General features: G+C 38.0%; 1 protein-coding gene across 1 annotated transcript in view; it reads left to right on the top strand.

The window, feature by feature from the left end:
• Positions 1–15489, top strand: part of GTF2F2 (general transcription factor IIF subunit 2) — a 155073-nt gene that overhangs the window by 118140 nt on the left and 21444 nt on the right. The window contains exon 6 of the mRNA XM_007466461.1: positions 7572–7671. Coding sequence (XP_007466523.1) covers positions 7572–7671 — 100 coding nt within the window. The remainder of the gene's footprint in view (positions 1–7571; positions 7672–15489) is intronic.

The following is a 15489-nucleotide window of genomic DNA, read 5'->3' as shown; positions in this document are numbered from 1 at the left end:
CGTCGCACAGCACCGTGCGTCCCCGCCCCCCCCTGCCGATGCAGGGGACACGGGTTCGTGACCCGGTCCCGGAGGGCCCCACATGCCGCGGAGCGGCTGGGCCCGTGAGCCATGGCCGCTGGGCCTGTGTGTCCGGAGCCTGTTCTCCGCAACGGGAGAGGCCACAGTAGTGGGAGGCCCGCGTATCGCAAAAAAAAAAAAAGAAAAGAAAAGAAACCCTGGGATATAGATATATGGATCAGAGGACTGCTAACTGGAGGCCTGGTATAGCTAGTGTATGTGTTTTTTGGTTTTGAGGGGGGTTTTGTTTTGTTTTGGGGGAGGAGGATTGCCCTTTTTAAAAAATTGAATTAGTTGGCAGTGTCTAATGAATGATTTCACGTAAAAATCTGACTCTGCATTTTCTTGAATAATTAGGCAATCTGGTAATGGCAGTCTTACGCTCCTGCAGAGTAACCTGGTGCTGAGGACTAGTTGCCCACTTGGGGTGAAGCTTGTGCTCTGTTTCCAGTTCACCACAGCCCTCACCTCTCCCTGTTACTTTTTCTTCTTTACTTGACAGGCCCCTGTAGACATTTGCGTTTGCGATTCCCTTGCGCTCTCCAGAACTTTCTGGAGAACTTTCTGCAATGATAGAAGTGTTCTATATCTGTATTGTCCAGTATGGTAGCCACATGTGGCTGTTGAACACTTAATGTGGCTGGTGTGCCTAAGGCACTGAGGTTTTAATTTAATTTAAAGAGTTGCATGTTGCTAGTGGCTACTGTATTGGACAGTGCAAGCAGATAATGGAGTTTTTCCCTTTATTGGGTGTTTCCTACAGAGTGAACATTAAACCTTAATATATTTTACAGTCTCTTCTCTTAAATGCCAGATCTAAATGTTAGCATATATCACTGTTAAGTCTTACGATTTTACATCCAAATTACCATCTCTGATTAAATGCAGCCTAAAATCTTTCTTCTCATCCTTTTTTTCCTCACTTAGCACGTTTATATTGCAGGCCCATTCTAGGCCATAGGGATATGAGCAAGGTCCCTGTTTTCATGAAGCTTACAAATAACTAACATATTTCTAAGAGATACTTAATTTTAATATTTACTGTCTGTAATCCTTCTAGTAGTCCTGCCAGATAAGGGTATATTTGATTACTCGTCAACTGCAAGTGCTAAAATTTTTTCAAATCCACATTCTAATAGACTAAAATGTTTTACTATTACTATTCCTCTGAGAAGCTCTCTGTCCTATTGAAGCTTCCTATAAATGTACTGTCTTAAAACTAGGCATCATCAGAACCTTTTTGTATTAGTAAATCAGCTCAGCATACACCTGGTTATTCCCTCACCTGGCCTTTCTCCCAGCCTTCTGTCCACCTGCTCCCAAGCTGGGCCTTCTGAAACTTGTTTTTGTTCTCTGACTTAGGGCCTAGTGGGTGTTTTCACAGGCAGTTCCTGCGCTCCGGGCTGTTCCTGCTTCTCCTTGCCCAGAGACTTTTCTCTCTCACCCGGCAAACGTCAGCCTCCTTCTCCCCCTTGGGAGGCACTGTTTACCTACTTCACTGCTTTACTCTCTCCCTTTCAAAAATGAAATCAGCATCTTAAGAAAATTTACCTTCTTTTGTGAAACCTGTCATTTTAAGAATAGCATAAATTGCAATCAAACGCAGCTAGAGCACAAAGGATAGATGAATGCTAAAATAATGATATTTACATTATAAAATGACTCCTACCTTGGCAGCTGCTGATGGAAACATTTGTCATTCAGTATTTTTGTAGTTGTATAACTCTATAGTTAATAACCAGATTAGCAAGGAAATATTACTTAGGGTATTTTGCTTAGGCAGGAGGATAGTCTATATGTATAAAATCAGGCATTATTGGGAAATTTGTTAATATGGGATTCAGCTTTTGTGATCTAAAAACGGTGTCCAGTAAAGGTAATTTGTTCATATGCTTAGCCAGTATTTTTGAGTTACTTTTACATAAGAACCATTATATGTAGCAGTGAGGTAAACAAAAGATGTATTGACTAAAATTTGTAGACTTCTCTTCCCCAGTCTGCCAACAGCTTAGAGCAGTAGAATTTGGCTTTTATTCTGTTCCTGTTAGATCTTACCAGTGTTCATACTTTAAAATATTTGGGGATGTTTATGCTACTTTTTTTTAATGAATTTTATATTTTCAAAATATACTAAATAATTTGAGAATTGAATTCCCACTGTAGTGCATAAATCTTAATAAAGTATAATGAAGATATTTAAGTAACTTTAATAAGGGTGATTATGCACCATGATTATAGCCTAGTGACTAGTGACATTGACTTAATAGGAATATTTTTTTCAGTGTTATAAAGGAGAGTGTGCTCTTCTTTCTTTCTCTCTCTCTCTCTCTGTGTGTGTGTGTGTGTGTGTGTGTGTGTGTGTGTGGAATTAGGCTAGTTGAAGGCAGGTTGATGAGCATCAAGGAGAATTAAGTGTTTTTTGAGCTATAATTGATGTACAATATTATGTAAGTTTCAGGTGTACAACAAAGTGATTCACAATTTTTAAAGGTTATATTCCAGTTATAGTTATTATAAGAGAATTACTTATTTTGATCTAAATTCAATAAGCTTTTAATTAGAGATGTTATTCTATTATATGGCCTTTTAGGGACTGTATAGATTAACTGCTTGAACCTTTGGGTTAAAAAAAAAAGATGTGAGTTCCAGTTCTGTTTTGCCTTCTATAAGGAAAAAGCAAGATTGAAAAGATGTAGGTAAAGCTTTTAACACAGTTTCTAGCAACATAGTAAGTGCTTTAAATGTCTGTTATTTGTTATAGTTGTCATTTTATTAGTGTTTAAGCTCTTGGGTCATGTAGCCCTTGAGCTTTTTCTTTGATGGGAAAAAATGAGAGATAAAACTAACTCTTTAAAGAATAATTCTAGAAAGACTGGTAATTCATTGAGTCCCAGTCTTCTAAGAATGTGAATGTGTATTCTAAATTGTTCTGAAATGGTGGTAATAATTAGCAACACGTATTTTTTTTTAATGGTTTGTAAAACAGGGCCTAGCTGTGTCTAAATGATCACATAGTAATATTTTTCTATTACTTCTTGAAAATAACACCATGTTTTTAAATTTTCTGAAAAAGTTAAGACCCAATTTTTTAAATGGTTGGGACAGCAAAACTTTTAGCTTCCTCCCAGTCCAGCATAAAACCTCTTTGTGTAGTTTGCTGTTCAACTGTACAAACCAAGTATTTCCAAATTAAATTATTTTGTACAAGTCTAGTTTTAAACCTCATTTTGACTTTGAAGGCATGTTGAGGTGAGTGATGTTTAATTTGGTGCTTTGTTCAGTGATGAAGTGGAGTTGCAAATTGTTCTGACGCTTCGTGAGATAATGTTAAATGAATTATTTAATGTTAAGTAAAGAACCCTGCTAAATTATTTTAAACTATTCAGGTTAATTAAAGTATTTTAAGATTTAGTTCTTTAAGAATATGTTATATTTTCAGTCCATAGATTAACCTTTTGAGGTGTTGTGTTTTGTTTTGTTTTAATCTATTTATTTATTTATGGCCGCATTGGGTCTTCGGTGCTGCGCGTGGGCTTCCTCTAGTTGTGGTGAGCAGGGGCTACTCTTTGTTGCAGTGCGTGGGCTTCTCATTGCTGTGGTTTCTCTTGTTGTGGAGCATGGGCTCTAGGCGTGTGGGCTTCAGTAGTTGTGGCACGCTGGCTCAGTCACTGTGGCTCATGGGCTCTAGAGCGCAGGCTTGGTAGTTGTGGCGCACGGGCTTAGTTGCTCCGCGGCATGTGGGATCTTCCCGGACCAGGACTCGTACCCTTGTCCCCTGCATTGGCAGGCAGATTCTTAACCCCTGCGCCACCAGGGAAGTCCCACCTTTTGAGTTTTGAATCATAAAGATATCTTCTTTTAATTAAAACAAAACCCTTAAACTTGACTTTTTAAATGTATAATAAAAAGGTTAAATTTTAATGTGAGCTTTTTATTTTTTTAAAAGTTAATTCAGTGTTTTCCTTTATATATTTAAAAGATTAAAATACTTTGAGGATAAAAATGGCATGACACTCTATGGATAATGAAATTGGCTTTTAGAACTTTTGTATTAGAATTGAAAGGAAAGTATGCCACATGAACCTGAATCGGGATGCAGTGGCCGAAAATAAATTCTAGTGTAAGAGCATGACAAGAATAAGCTACCGTTTATAAAAATGCACTTACCTGAACAAACTGAAACCCCAAGGAATTTTCAAATTGTGAAGTAATGGGAACAATTATTTAATGTAGAAGGAAGAAGCTAGTGCGTACCTCCCTCCTTGAATGTCTCATAAGATCAAATTGTGGAGTGAGGTGATTGAAGCAGGAAAGATAATTTAGTGGCAGCATAACAGGTAGATTACCATTTAGAGAGGCCAAACCCCTGAGAACTGATTGCATTAAGGGGATGGGGCTAAGGTTAGAGCACAGAGAGGTGTTCAGAGACAGGTTGCCACTTGGTTATGGGGGTTTTTTTCCCCCTTTTTTCAAGGAATTACACATGCTTAGTTCTACCTCTTTGTAAACATTCCTATATCTGTCTTCCATCATTCTTTTCTCTCTAAACGCTTATCTGTTAGTCACTTTGAGACATCTTCTCAGCTTGGAGGAGTGATTTCTGCCCAGTCTTTTGCGCCTCACCTCTTACAAGCTTGGGTTGCCCTGCTCCAGTTTACCCTCAAGTGCACATCTTGGAGTTAATCTTTACTTCGTAGCAGCAACGCAGTCAGTTGTCATAATATCAACCCCCTGTCCCTCTTCAGTCCTGCAGATAATCAGTTATAGATAAGCGTTTGTTTAATGTTTGTCTTCCACTAATCAAGTCTTTTCTTCAGAGAGAGGCACCCAGTAATCATTTGCTGGATGATTGCCTGTAAGAGGCTCCTTCTGAAGTCTGGTCATGGCACAGCTGGAGCCATGGGGATGCAGATGTGGGAGAACAGTGGATTAAGCTGGAGAGATATCAGGGACTTGATCCCAGAGGGACATGCAGTCATGTAAAGGAGCTTATGTGTCACCAAGAACAGTTAAGAGGCCATTGAAGGATTGTTAGCCCAAGTCCATCTTTGGGTGGACATCTCCCTTCTAGACCTCTAGCTAGTGCCTTCTTCCTGGTTCGTAGAAAGTATATTTGGCCCATGAAAAGCAAAGTAACAAACTACATATGATTTATGGTTACATATACAGTAAGTTTCTAAAGACATTTCTAAAGTACTTTGTTTACACTTCATAAAATAATGAATTTATGTATTTAAAGGATATATATGGATTTATGAATAATTGGAAGAATTAAAATATTTATATTTTAATACAGAAATGGCTGTACTCAATTTGGGGATCATAGTTAAAAATAAAACCTGTAGTATTTATAGCTTTCAAATTAAAAAAGCAATTGTTAGATATTTAATATCTTCTGAGGAATTTGGTATTATATCCCTAAAAATAGACAGAAATAAACAGAGAAATAACTCCAACCAAGTAATTAAATAATAAGAATGTTATAAAAGCAGGTACCTTTTATACTGCAAGTTGTGCCTTTGAAGGAATTTTATTTTTTTAACGTCTTTATTGGAGTATAATTGCTCTACAATGGTGTGTTAGTTTCTGCTTTATAACAAAGCGAATCAGCTGTACATATACATATATCCCCGTATCCCCTCCCTCTTGCGTCTCCCTCCCACCCTCCCCATCCCACCCCAGCTTACCATTCCCACTCCCTGTGTCCTCAAGTCCATTCTCTAAGTCTGCATCTTTATTCCTGTCCTGCCCCTAGGTTCTTCAGAACCGCTTTTTTTTTTTTTTAGGTTCCATATATATGTGTTAGCATACAGTATTTGTTTTTCTCTCTTTTTTTTTTGTTTTTTTGGTTTTTTGTGCAGTACGGGGGCCTCTCATTGTTGTGGCCTCTCCTGTTGCAGAGCAACAGGCTCCGGACGTGCAGGCTCTGCGGCCTTGGCTCACGGGCACAGCCGCTCTGCGGCACGTGGGACTTTCCCGGACCGGAGCATGAACCTGTGTCCCCTGCGTCGGCAGGCGGACTCTCAACCACTGCGCCACCAGGGAAGCCCCTGTTTTTCTCCTTTGAAGGAATTTTAAATGAAAATTTTTAGTTCCTGTTCTGTTGAACCAAAAGAATTTAAAGTCCCATTAAAATAAAGTAATATGATGTTCAACATGTATTATTTTTAAATGACCAACATTTTTAAGGCTTTCAAACTAAGAAATGATTTTTCTTTTTCCTTTAAGAAAGTATACTTCCTTTTCTGATTATGGAAGTGATAGATGCTTATTGCAGAAAATTTAGAAAGCATATGGAAATCTTAAATGCATTCATTCTGCTCTCTTTCTTCCCATTCTTTCATGTTAAGTTCCATTTTCTTTAAAAACCCACCTTCTTTTTTTCGTCTGTATCAAGTAGGTAATTTTCTAACATGGTTCTCCGTTTCTTTGCTGTGACCATTGCATTTCACTAGTTCCTTTTGGGTTCATTTGACTTTTTGCTGAAATGAATCCTTGAGTAGTTCTCTCAGTGAGGATCTGTGAATGATAAACTATGTTTTTGTACAAAAATACTTTTATTTCACTCTTACTCTTCGATTATAATTTAGCTAGACATGGTTGGCAATTTTTTTCTATAGTACTTTAAATATATTCTTGTATTCTGATATCTTGCTGATGAGAAGTCTAGAGGTACAGTGGTACCTTTTGTCCTTTAAAATATAGTCACTTTGATTTAAAAAAATAAAGTCATTTTGAAAGCTACACCATTTTCCCCCTTAAAACATTTTTTAGATTTACTGTGCTCATATACCAAAGAATTAATTTTTAAAATAAGAAGTAAATGGTTGAATGTGAGTCACTGGGTATGGTAATATTTAGTCCAAAACAAAATCTCCTCAGATTGCTATTTGAATATATATATTTATAATATGCTATACCTAGTGTCATAGGTTTATTTTATGGCTCTTTTTCCAAAAGTGATATTTTTAATTATATTTTAACTTAGATGGATGGAGTCCTACAGTTGGACAACCAATGCTGTCCAATAGAAATTTCTGTGATGATGAAAATGTTATTTATATGCACTGTCCATTAAAGCAGCTACTAGCCACTAGATCCTGAGTGCTGATGTGTCATCTTTTTATCATACTTTTATCTCATCAAATGAATAGAAGTTTTGGATTAATACCTTGATTAGTTTTAGACCATATAGCTTAAGATATTTCATTTTTACATGCAAATTTTTTTCCATAAATTTAAAGCTGATTAGCTTCTTTGTTTTAAAACTTAAAGTTTGACTGTAAAGTGTAGGTTTAGAAGGAAGCTGTAGAATTAAATGGCATGGTTTGTATGTTTAGCTTATGGTCTGGTTTCTACATTATTGTCATATTCAGTGTGTTTTTGAAGTATTAAGGCTGATGTATCTTCTTTATATATTAAGTATTAGTCTTGAAGAATTATAGGGATAACTTTTCAGGTTCCACTCCAGTAAACAAGTAAGTTTGTTAATAATGCCTTCTGTTTTTCAGATTACAAATAGAAGAATCTTCCAAACCTGTAAGGCTATCACAGCAACTAGACAAAGTTGTGACAACCAATTACAAACCTGTTGCTAATCACCAATACAATGTAAGTCTTCATGTCTTTCTTTACTCTGTTCTGTCTTTAATATCAGACTCTTAGGTTTTGAAAGGACCTCGGCAGTCACATACCTTGCTGTCAGGCGCTTGAGTTATCCAGACTTGGTGAGGAAGATAACAGTTTGCCAAGCATAGAAAAGATGTTCACTGTGTATCTTAAATCATACGATGAGAAGAAGGTAACTGCTGTTCAAATGACTCCTGAAAAGTTTTTCAAAGAGAACACTTCATTTTTCAATGTTTCTAATGTTTTAGTGTCCTTAATAAATATTAGTTTTGCTGTTTTTTCTCAATACCTTTATAACTGAGAGTTTTTAATGTTTTGACAGAAAATTTTAAAGGTCATGAAACAATGATAATTTTTCCCATTGATTATTAACATTGCTTTGCATAGTTTCAGCTTTTATGGGCATTTTTACGGCCTCACACTACCATTCAAAGCAAGGACTGCCTGTGTGTGTGTGTGTGTGTGTGTGTGTGTGTGTGTGTATTTAAACCTTTTTTATTGAAGTATATATACTATATTTATTATATATATATATATATACACAGCATATATATATACACACACACACAGTATGTATTTTCTGTGTGTATAAAATATGTATACACATGTATACATATTATGTGTACGTTGTGCCAGACACTGTTCTTACTATTATAACTACTGCTACTATCCTTATTTTACAGATGAAGTAACTGAGGCACAGAGAGGTTAGCTTACTTGAGGTCACACAGCCAGTACTTAGCCAGTCCAGGTGTTGAATCAGATAGTCTGTTTTAACAGCCTTACTTTTTTTATTTTAATTGAAGTATAGGTGATTTATAATATTGCATTAGTTTCAGGTGTCCAGCGAAGTGATGCAGTTGTGCACATTGTAGGTTATTACAAGATACTGAATATAGTTCTCTGTGCTATACAGTAGGTCCTTGCTGTTTGTCTGTTTTATATATAGTAGTGTGTATCTGTCGATCCCATATTTCTGATTTATCTCTCCCCCTACTTCCCCTTTGGTGACCATAAGTTTGTTTTCTGTGTCTGTGAGTAGGAGCCTTACTCTTCATGAACCACTGTGCTGTGTTGTTGCACATCATTAGCAGTGCTAAAAGGGCTAAGAGTTCTGGGTCTTGAAATACCTGCAGTGTCAGGAGAAATGTGATGATTTTCTGAAAATAAAAGGAAGCGTAAGTTAAGTCAAGTAGCAATTAAGAGTTGATAACCTGTGTCCTACTTTGTTGCTTAAGATTCCCCTTGATACTGAGTTTAGGAAGAAATAAACACTCTTTTAAGACTGGCCTTAAGTTCCAGGCTTATTCAGTGACGCAGATAGTATCTGCCAAACCACTGCTTTATGATATTTGAATTTCTTTCAGTTATTTTATGTGAAAGGTAGCAAATGCAAGTGCCTCCAGGACCAAGCAGGCATCTCTCTGGGTGGGATGCTGAAATTTAAGAAGGTAAATGGTAGAGACTGATGAACTGGAGTGTATGTGCCCCTTCTAAAGACATTCAGATATTAAAAATTGCTACACTGTGTGGATTTAGTCAAGCGAGTCACAATTCAGCTGCATGCACGCAAGCTTCCGTTTTATAGCCTCTGGTTATGTGTCAGGGGAAAAGTAAACTAAAAAAGAGGATAGGCAAGATAAGTGGGGACAAACATAAGATAACCCAAGAGAGGTATTTTTATGATGTCTGTTGATTGAGACAAGCCATTAGAAGTCGCCTTCTTTGTCCTCTTCTATTCTAGTCTTTTCTACTCTTAGATGGGAATACATACAACCTTCCGGAGCCAAGTGGAAATAGAGAAGTAAAATAGGATAGGTCTTACTTGTCTTTGCCTCTCTTCATTAATATGCTTCTCCTGTAGCCCCTGACTATGCTTTTTTCTCCGCTTATGGGTCAGGCTTCTGTATACCCGTTTCTACTCTTGTGTAAGTTTTTATTGCAGTGAGGACAAGAAAGACCACACCTTCCATAGGCTATAAAAAGATATAGCCTTTCTGGAGAGAAGTTTGGTAATTTGTGTCAAAACACTATAAAAGGATACATCCTTTGATCTAGCAGTCTTGTATCTAAGAATTTATCATAGTAAGACAAGTGGCCAAAGATGTATATGCAGTAGTGTTTCTCCCTATTGCTTAAGATAGGAAAAGGTCAGAAACACTTGTCCCAAAATAAGGATTAGTTCAGTACTTTAAGTTGTTATTTTTTGATGGTAGGCTCTAGAGTGATTTTATCCTAATTTTCCTCTTTATGAAATCTTTTTTGAATTGTTGGAATTGTCACAGTGAGCATGTATTGTCTGAATTGTTACAGTGGGCAGTAAAACTTTTCTGTTGGGATGGGAAAGGGAAGAAAGCTAGGGAAGAGTGTTAGTACTTAGCCATGACAATGTCCTACCACAGTTATCTAAGATTTGTCTTCTGTCAACAAAAATAGTATTTTTTTAATGCCTGCTTTGTTCCTGAGATACCTACTCTTGGTGAACCAAGTAGATAAAATTCCTGTCTTCACGGAGCTACCACTTCTTTCAGTTTCTCTAGTCATGCCTTTTCAGACCCCAGTTGGGGTATAATCTATATTTCCTTTGACCTAGTGAGTCCACATTTGTATATTATAATTGTTTTTTCTTAAATTCCATTATAAGGGTTACTCTTGTTATACTACCACATACCATCATTTCTGAGGCAAAAGGAAAATCTCTCTTAGGTCAATCAAAGCTGGCACCTTTGCTAGTGTTAAAGCTCTGACCTCTATCTAATTCATATACAGAGTGACATTGGCACTATATCTACCTGTCAGGTATAGAAGATATATTCCAAATGTCATTTTTAGAATGTTTTTCATTGCTTTCTTTCTACTGCTAAAATAAATACAAATATATTGTATATTCTAAACCACTCATTAGGATATAAAGCTATCACATCTCAAGAGGGAGGTGATATGGGGACAAGTGTATGCATATGGCTGATTCGCTTTGTTGTGCAACAGAAACTAACACGGTATTGTGAAGCAATTATACTCCAATAAAAATCTATTAAAAAAAGGAAAAAAAAGCTATCACATCCACTTTAAAGACGCTTTTTAACATTAAGTGACATTTCAGTTCATGGTAACAGCCTTTGTTAAGGTTGTCATAGCGTGAATGAGTCGTTAATATTAACGTAATTACAGTGATGAGTCAAATAGTAATCTTTGATTAACAAAGATTGTCTGTAACTTACCACATTGTGTTATTTGAATGTTTAGTGAATTTTTTCCATGGGAGTGTATCAAAATGGGTGAAGGCACCTGCATAGCTTTTAAAAGGATATTCAGTATTAGAATGCCAACTGTAAGAAGAGTATAAAACTTTTGTTATTGTTGTCAGGAACATTAATTTTTAAGTGATTGAGAAACATCAATGTAGTTCATTCAACAAGAATGACTTAGAGGTTATGTAATCAAGATGTTCAATTTTATTTATTTAAAAAAAATTTTTTTTAATTAATTAATTTATTTTTGGCTGCTTTGGGTCTTTGTTGCTGTGCGCGGGCTTCCTCTAGTTGTGGTGAGCGGGGGCTACTCTTCATTGCCATGCACGGGCTTCTCGTTGCAGTGGCTTCTCTTGTTGCAGAAGACGGGCTCTAGGTGCGCGGGCTTCAGTAGTCGTGGCATGCAGACTCAGTAGTTTTGGTGCACAGGCTTAGTTGCTCCACGGCATGTGGGATCTTCCCGGACCAGGGCTCGAACCCGTGTCCCCGGCATTGGCAGGTGGATTCTTAACCACTGCGCCACCAGGGAAGTACTAAGATATTCAGTTTTGGGGTTTTTTTTTTAACATCTTTATTGGAGTATAATTGCTTTACAATGGTGTGTTAGTTTCTGCTTTATAACAAAGTGAATCAGCTATACATATACATATATCCCCATATCTCCTCCCTCTTGTGTCTCCCTCCCACCCTCCCAATCCCACCCCTCTAGGTGGTCACAAACCACCGAGCTCAACTCCCTATGCTATGCGGCTGCTTCCCACTAGCTATCTGTTTTACATTTGGTAGTATATATATGTCCATGCCACTCTCTCACTTCGTCCCAGCTTACCCTTCCCCCTCCCTGTGTCCTCAAGTCCCTTCTCTACGTCTGCGTCTTTATTCCTGTCCTGCCCCTAGGTTCTTCAGAACCTTTTTTTTTTAAGATTCTTAAATTTTTAAAATATATGTGTTAGCATATGGTATTTGTTTTTCTCTTTCTGACTTGCTTCACTCTGTATGACAGACTCTAGGTCCATCTACCTCACTACAAATAACTCAATTTCGTTAACTTTTTATGGCTGAGTAATATTCCATTGTATATATGTGCCACATCTTCTTTATCCATTCATCTGTCGATGGACACTTAGGTTGCTTCCATGTCCTGGCTATTGTAAATAGATCTGCAGTGCACATTGTGGTACATGACTTTTTTTGAATTATGGTTTTCTGAGGGTATATCTATTTAGGTCTTCTGCCCATTTTTGGATTGGGTTGTTTGTTTTTTTGACACTGAGCTGCTTGTAAATTTTGGAGATTAATCCTTTGTCAGTTGCTTCATTTGCAAATATTTTTTCCCATTCTGAGGGTTGTCTTTTCATCTTGTTTATGGTTTCCTTTGCTGTGCAAAAGCTTTTTTTTTTTTTTGCGGTACACGGGCCTCTCACTATTGTGGCCTCTCCTGTTGAGGAGCACAGGCTCCGGATGCGCAGGCCCAGCGGCCATGGCTCACAGGCCTAGCTGCTCCGCAGCATGTGGGATCTTCCCGGACCGGGGCACAAACCCGTGTCCCCTGCATCAGCAGGCGGACTCTCAACCACTGTGCCACCAGGGAAGGCCCTGTGCAAAAGCTTTTAAGTTTCATTAGGTCCCATTTGTTTATTTTTGTTTTTATTTCCATTTCTCTAGGAGGTGGGTCAAAAAGGATCTTGCTGTGATTTATGTCAAAGAGTGTTCTTCCTATGTTTTCCTCTAAGAGTTTATAGTGTCTGGCCTTCCATTTGGGTCTTTAATCCATTTTGAGTTTATTTTTCTGTATGGTGCTGGGGAGTGTTCTAATTTTATTCTTTTACATGTAGCTGTCCAGTTTTCCCAGCACCATTTATTGAAGAGGCTGTCTTTTCTCCATTGTATATTCTTGTCTCCTTTATCAAAGATAAGGTGAGCATAGGTGCGTGGGTTTATCTCTGGGCTTTCTATTCTATTCCGTTGATGTATATTTCTGTTTTTGTGCCAGTACCGTACTGTCTTGAATACTGTAACTTTGTAGTATAGTCTGAAGTCTGGGATCCTGATTCCTCCAGCTCCGTGTTTCTTTCTCGAGATTGCTTTGGCTATTCGGGGTCTTTTGGGTTTCCATACAAATTGTGAAATTTTTTGTTCTACTTCTGTGAAAAATGCCATTGGTAGTTTGATAGGGATTGCATTGACTCTGTAGATTGCTCTGGGTAGTATAGTCATTTTCACAATGTTGATTCTTCCAATCCAAGAACGTGATATATCTGTCTCTCCATCTGTTTGTATCATCTTTAATTTCTTTCATCAGTGTCTTATAGTTTTCTGCATACAGGTCTTTTGTCTCCTTAGGTGGCTTTATGATGTTCAGTTTTAAGTTCAATATGAGGTTGAAATGTTCTCATACTTTTGCCAGGTGGAGCTATATAAGCATGAAGCCCAGTATTTCATTTTAACAGTTGAGGTTCTTTTAATGCAATTTTCAGGATAGAAATAAGGGGGGAAAATTTTGTACAAAAAATTTTAAAGGCGGTGGAAATGGCATGTGTATTTGTAAAAGAATATCCATACATACATTTGATCAGAAAGAAACCACTTTGCATTTACCGCCAGTAACATTTTCACTCACCTGTGACACCTAGATAAATTTACGTTTGGTATATATGATCATCTCCAAATAATTGAATTCCTACTTGGTACACAGAGCTTTTCTAAGCATTAAATTCAAATTTACCTCTTTGCTTCACAAACTATCTGGGATACGATACCTACCATTCTTGCCATTCAGAAAGCATTTTGGGAGCCAAAAAAATGGTATTAGTAGCATTATCTCTTAGAATAGTCCTTCCTTGAAAGCTTGGCTGTGAAAACTCACCCTTTACTAGGATGTGACCTGTCAGGTTTCTCCCTTCGTGGCCTTTCCTCTGCCTTATTAGATCATCATTAAGTTTCTGAAACTTTTTCCAGAGAAAGTTTTTTGAAACACTAATTTTATGAGACTCTCCTTGAAAAAAAGAGTTGTGTAAAAAGAATTGTGTGTTAAAAGAACTTGTAGATTCTGATTATATCCTCCCCCTTCAATATTGACACTGCATTTAATATGCTAAAGTTGGGAACCTCTAGGAATTTGTTTAATCCTGCATTTGAACATCACATTCCCCATCCCCCATCCTTTCACGTAGCAAAAACAAACTGAAAAATAATGGCTGTCAAAATAGGATTTACAAAAGGGCCCGTTGGGGGAGGGGTGATTTTGGAACTTATATTTTTCTTGGTTTTTACCTAATAAAGGAAAGAAATTGAGCTCTAGAAATATTTACAATGTGGATTGACCTTGGTACCCTTATGCAGTCCCTGTGCTAATCGGTCATTTTTCATTAGAAGAGTAGAAGTTGTACAACGCGAGGACTTCCCTGGCGGTCCGGTGGTTAAGACTCCAAGCTTCCATTGCAGGGGACACAGGTTCAATCCCTGATCGGGGAACTAAGATCCCGCATGCCACATGGTGTGGCCAAAAAAAAAGAAAGAAATTGTACAACACAGAGGGGTTGGAATTGGTGCTCTCAGCACCTCACGCTATTTTCAGCATTTTAGGTTTGGTGCTAAATTTAAGGGTTTACAGATTATAGTGTCTATTACTAACTAAATTCAATCTCAGAAAGTGAATAAATGGCTTTAAAAGATTCCAACAAAGAAACTGTAGATTAAAGATAATACTAATGAAGCAAATATATATCAACATGAAATTGGCAAAATTGACACTTCTCTACTAAAAGGATCTCTTGGAATTCCCTGGTGGTCCACTGGTTAAGACTTGACACTTTCACTGCTGTGCACCCAAGGTTCGATCCCAGGTCGGGGAGCTAAGATCCCGTGAGCCGTGTGGCACGGCAAAAAAAAAAAAAAAAAAAAAATCTCTTTCATCAGTCACTTTGTGAGGCAGAAACAATGATGACGTGATCAAATCTGACAAGAACTTGGCCCTCCCGAAAAGGAAATTATCATTCTAAATATGGCTTGTGATCCCCTGTCTTTAATGATGATTCAGTTAGTGTCTATCCTGGAAACAGAAACAACTCCAGATATTTCAAGCCAAAAGGGACTTAAAGTAGGAAACTGGTTACAAATGGTTTACAGAATGGAATAACAAAAATGGAAGGGCTGGGCTTCCCTGGTGGCGCAGTGGTTGAGAATCTGCCTGCTAATGCAGGGGACACGGATTCAAGCCCTGGTCTGGGAAGATCCCACATGCCACGGAGCAACTAGGCCCGTGAGCCACAACTACTGAGCCTGCGCGTCTGGAGCCTGTGCTCCGCAACAAGAGAGGCCGCGATAGTGAGAGGCCCGCGCACCGCAATGAAGAGTGGCCCCCACTTGCCGCAACTAGAGAAAGCCCTCGCACAGAAACGAAGACCCAACACAGCCAAAAAAATAAACAAATGTGGGGTTTAAAAAAAAAAAGGAAAAGAGGGCTTCCCTGGTGGCGCAGTGGTTGAGAGTCCGCCTGCCGATGCAGGGCACGTGGGTTCGTGCCCCGGTCCGGGAGGATCCCACATGC

The sequence above is a fragment of the Lipotes vexillifer genome, unplaced genomic scaffold (genome assembly GCF_000442215.2).
Source record: "Lipotes vexillifer unplaced genomic scaffold, Lipotes_vexillifer_v1.1 scaffold384, whole genome shotgun sequence".
Classification (NCBI taxonomy): domain Eukaryota; kingdom Metazoa; phylum Chordata; class Mammalia; order Artiodactyla; family Lipotidae; genus Lipotes; species Lipotes vexillifer.
The sequence above is the reverse complement of the archived record's forward strand: the minus strand, read 5'-3'. Positions and strand labels throughout refer to the sequence as shown.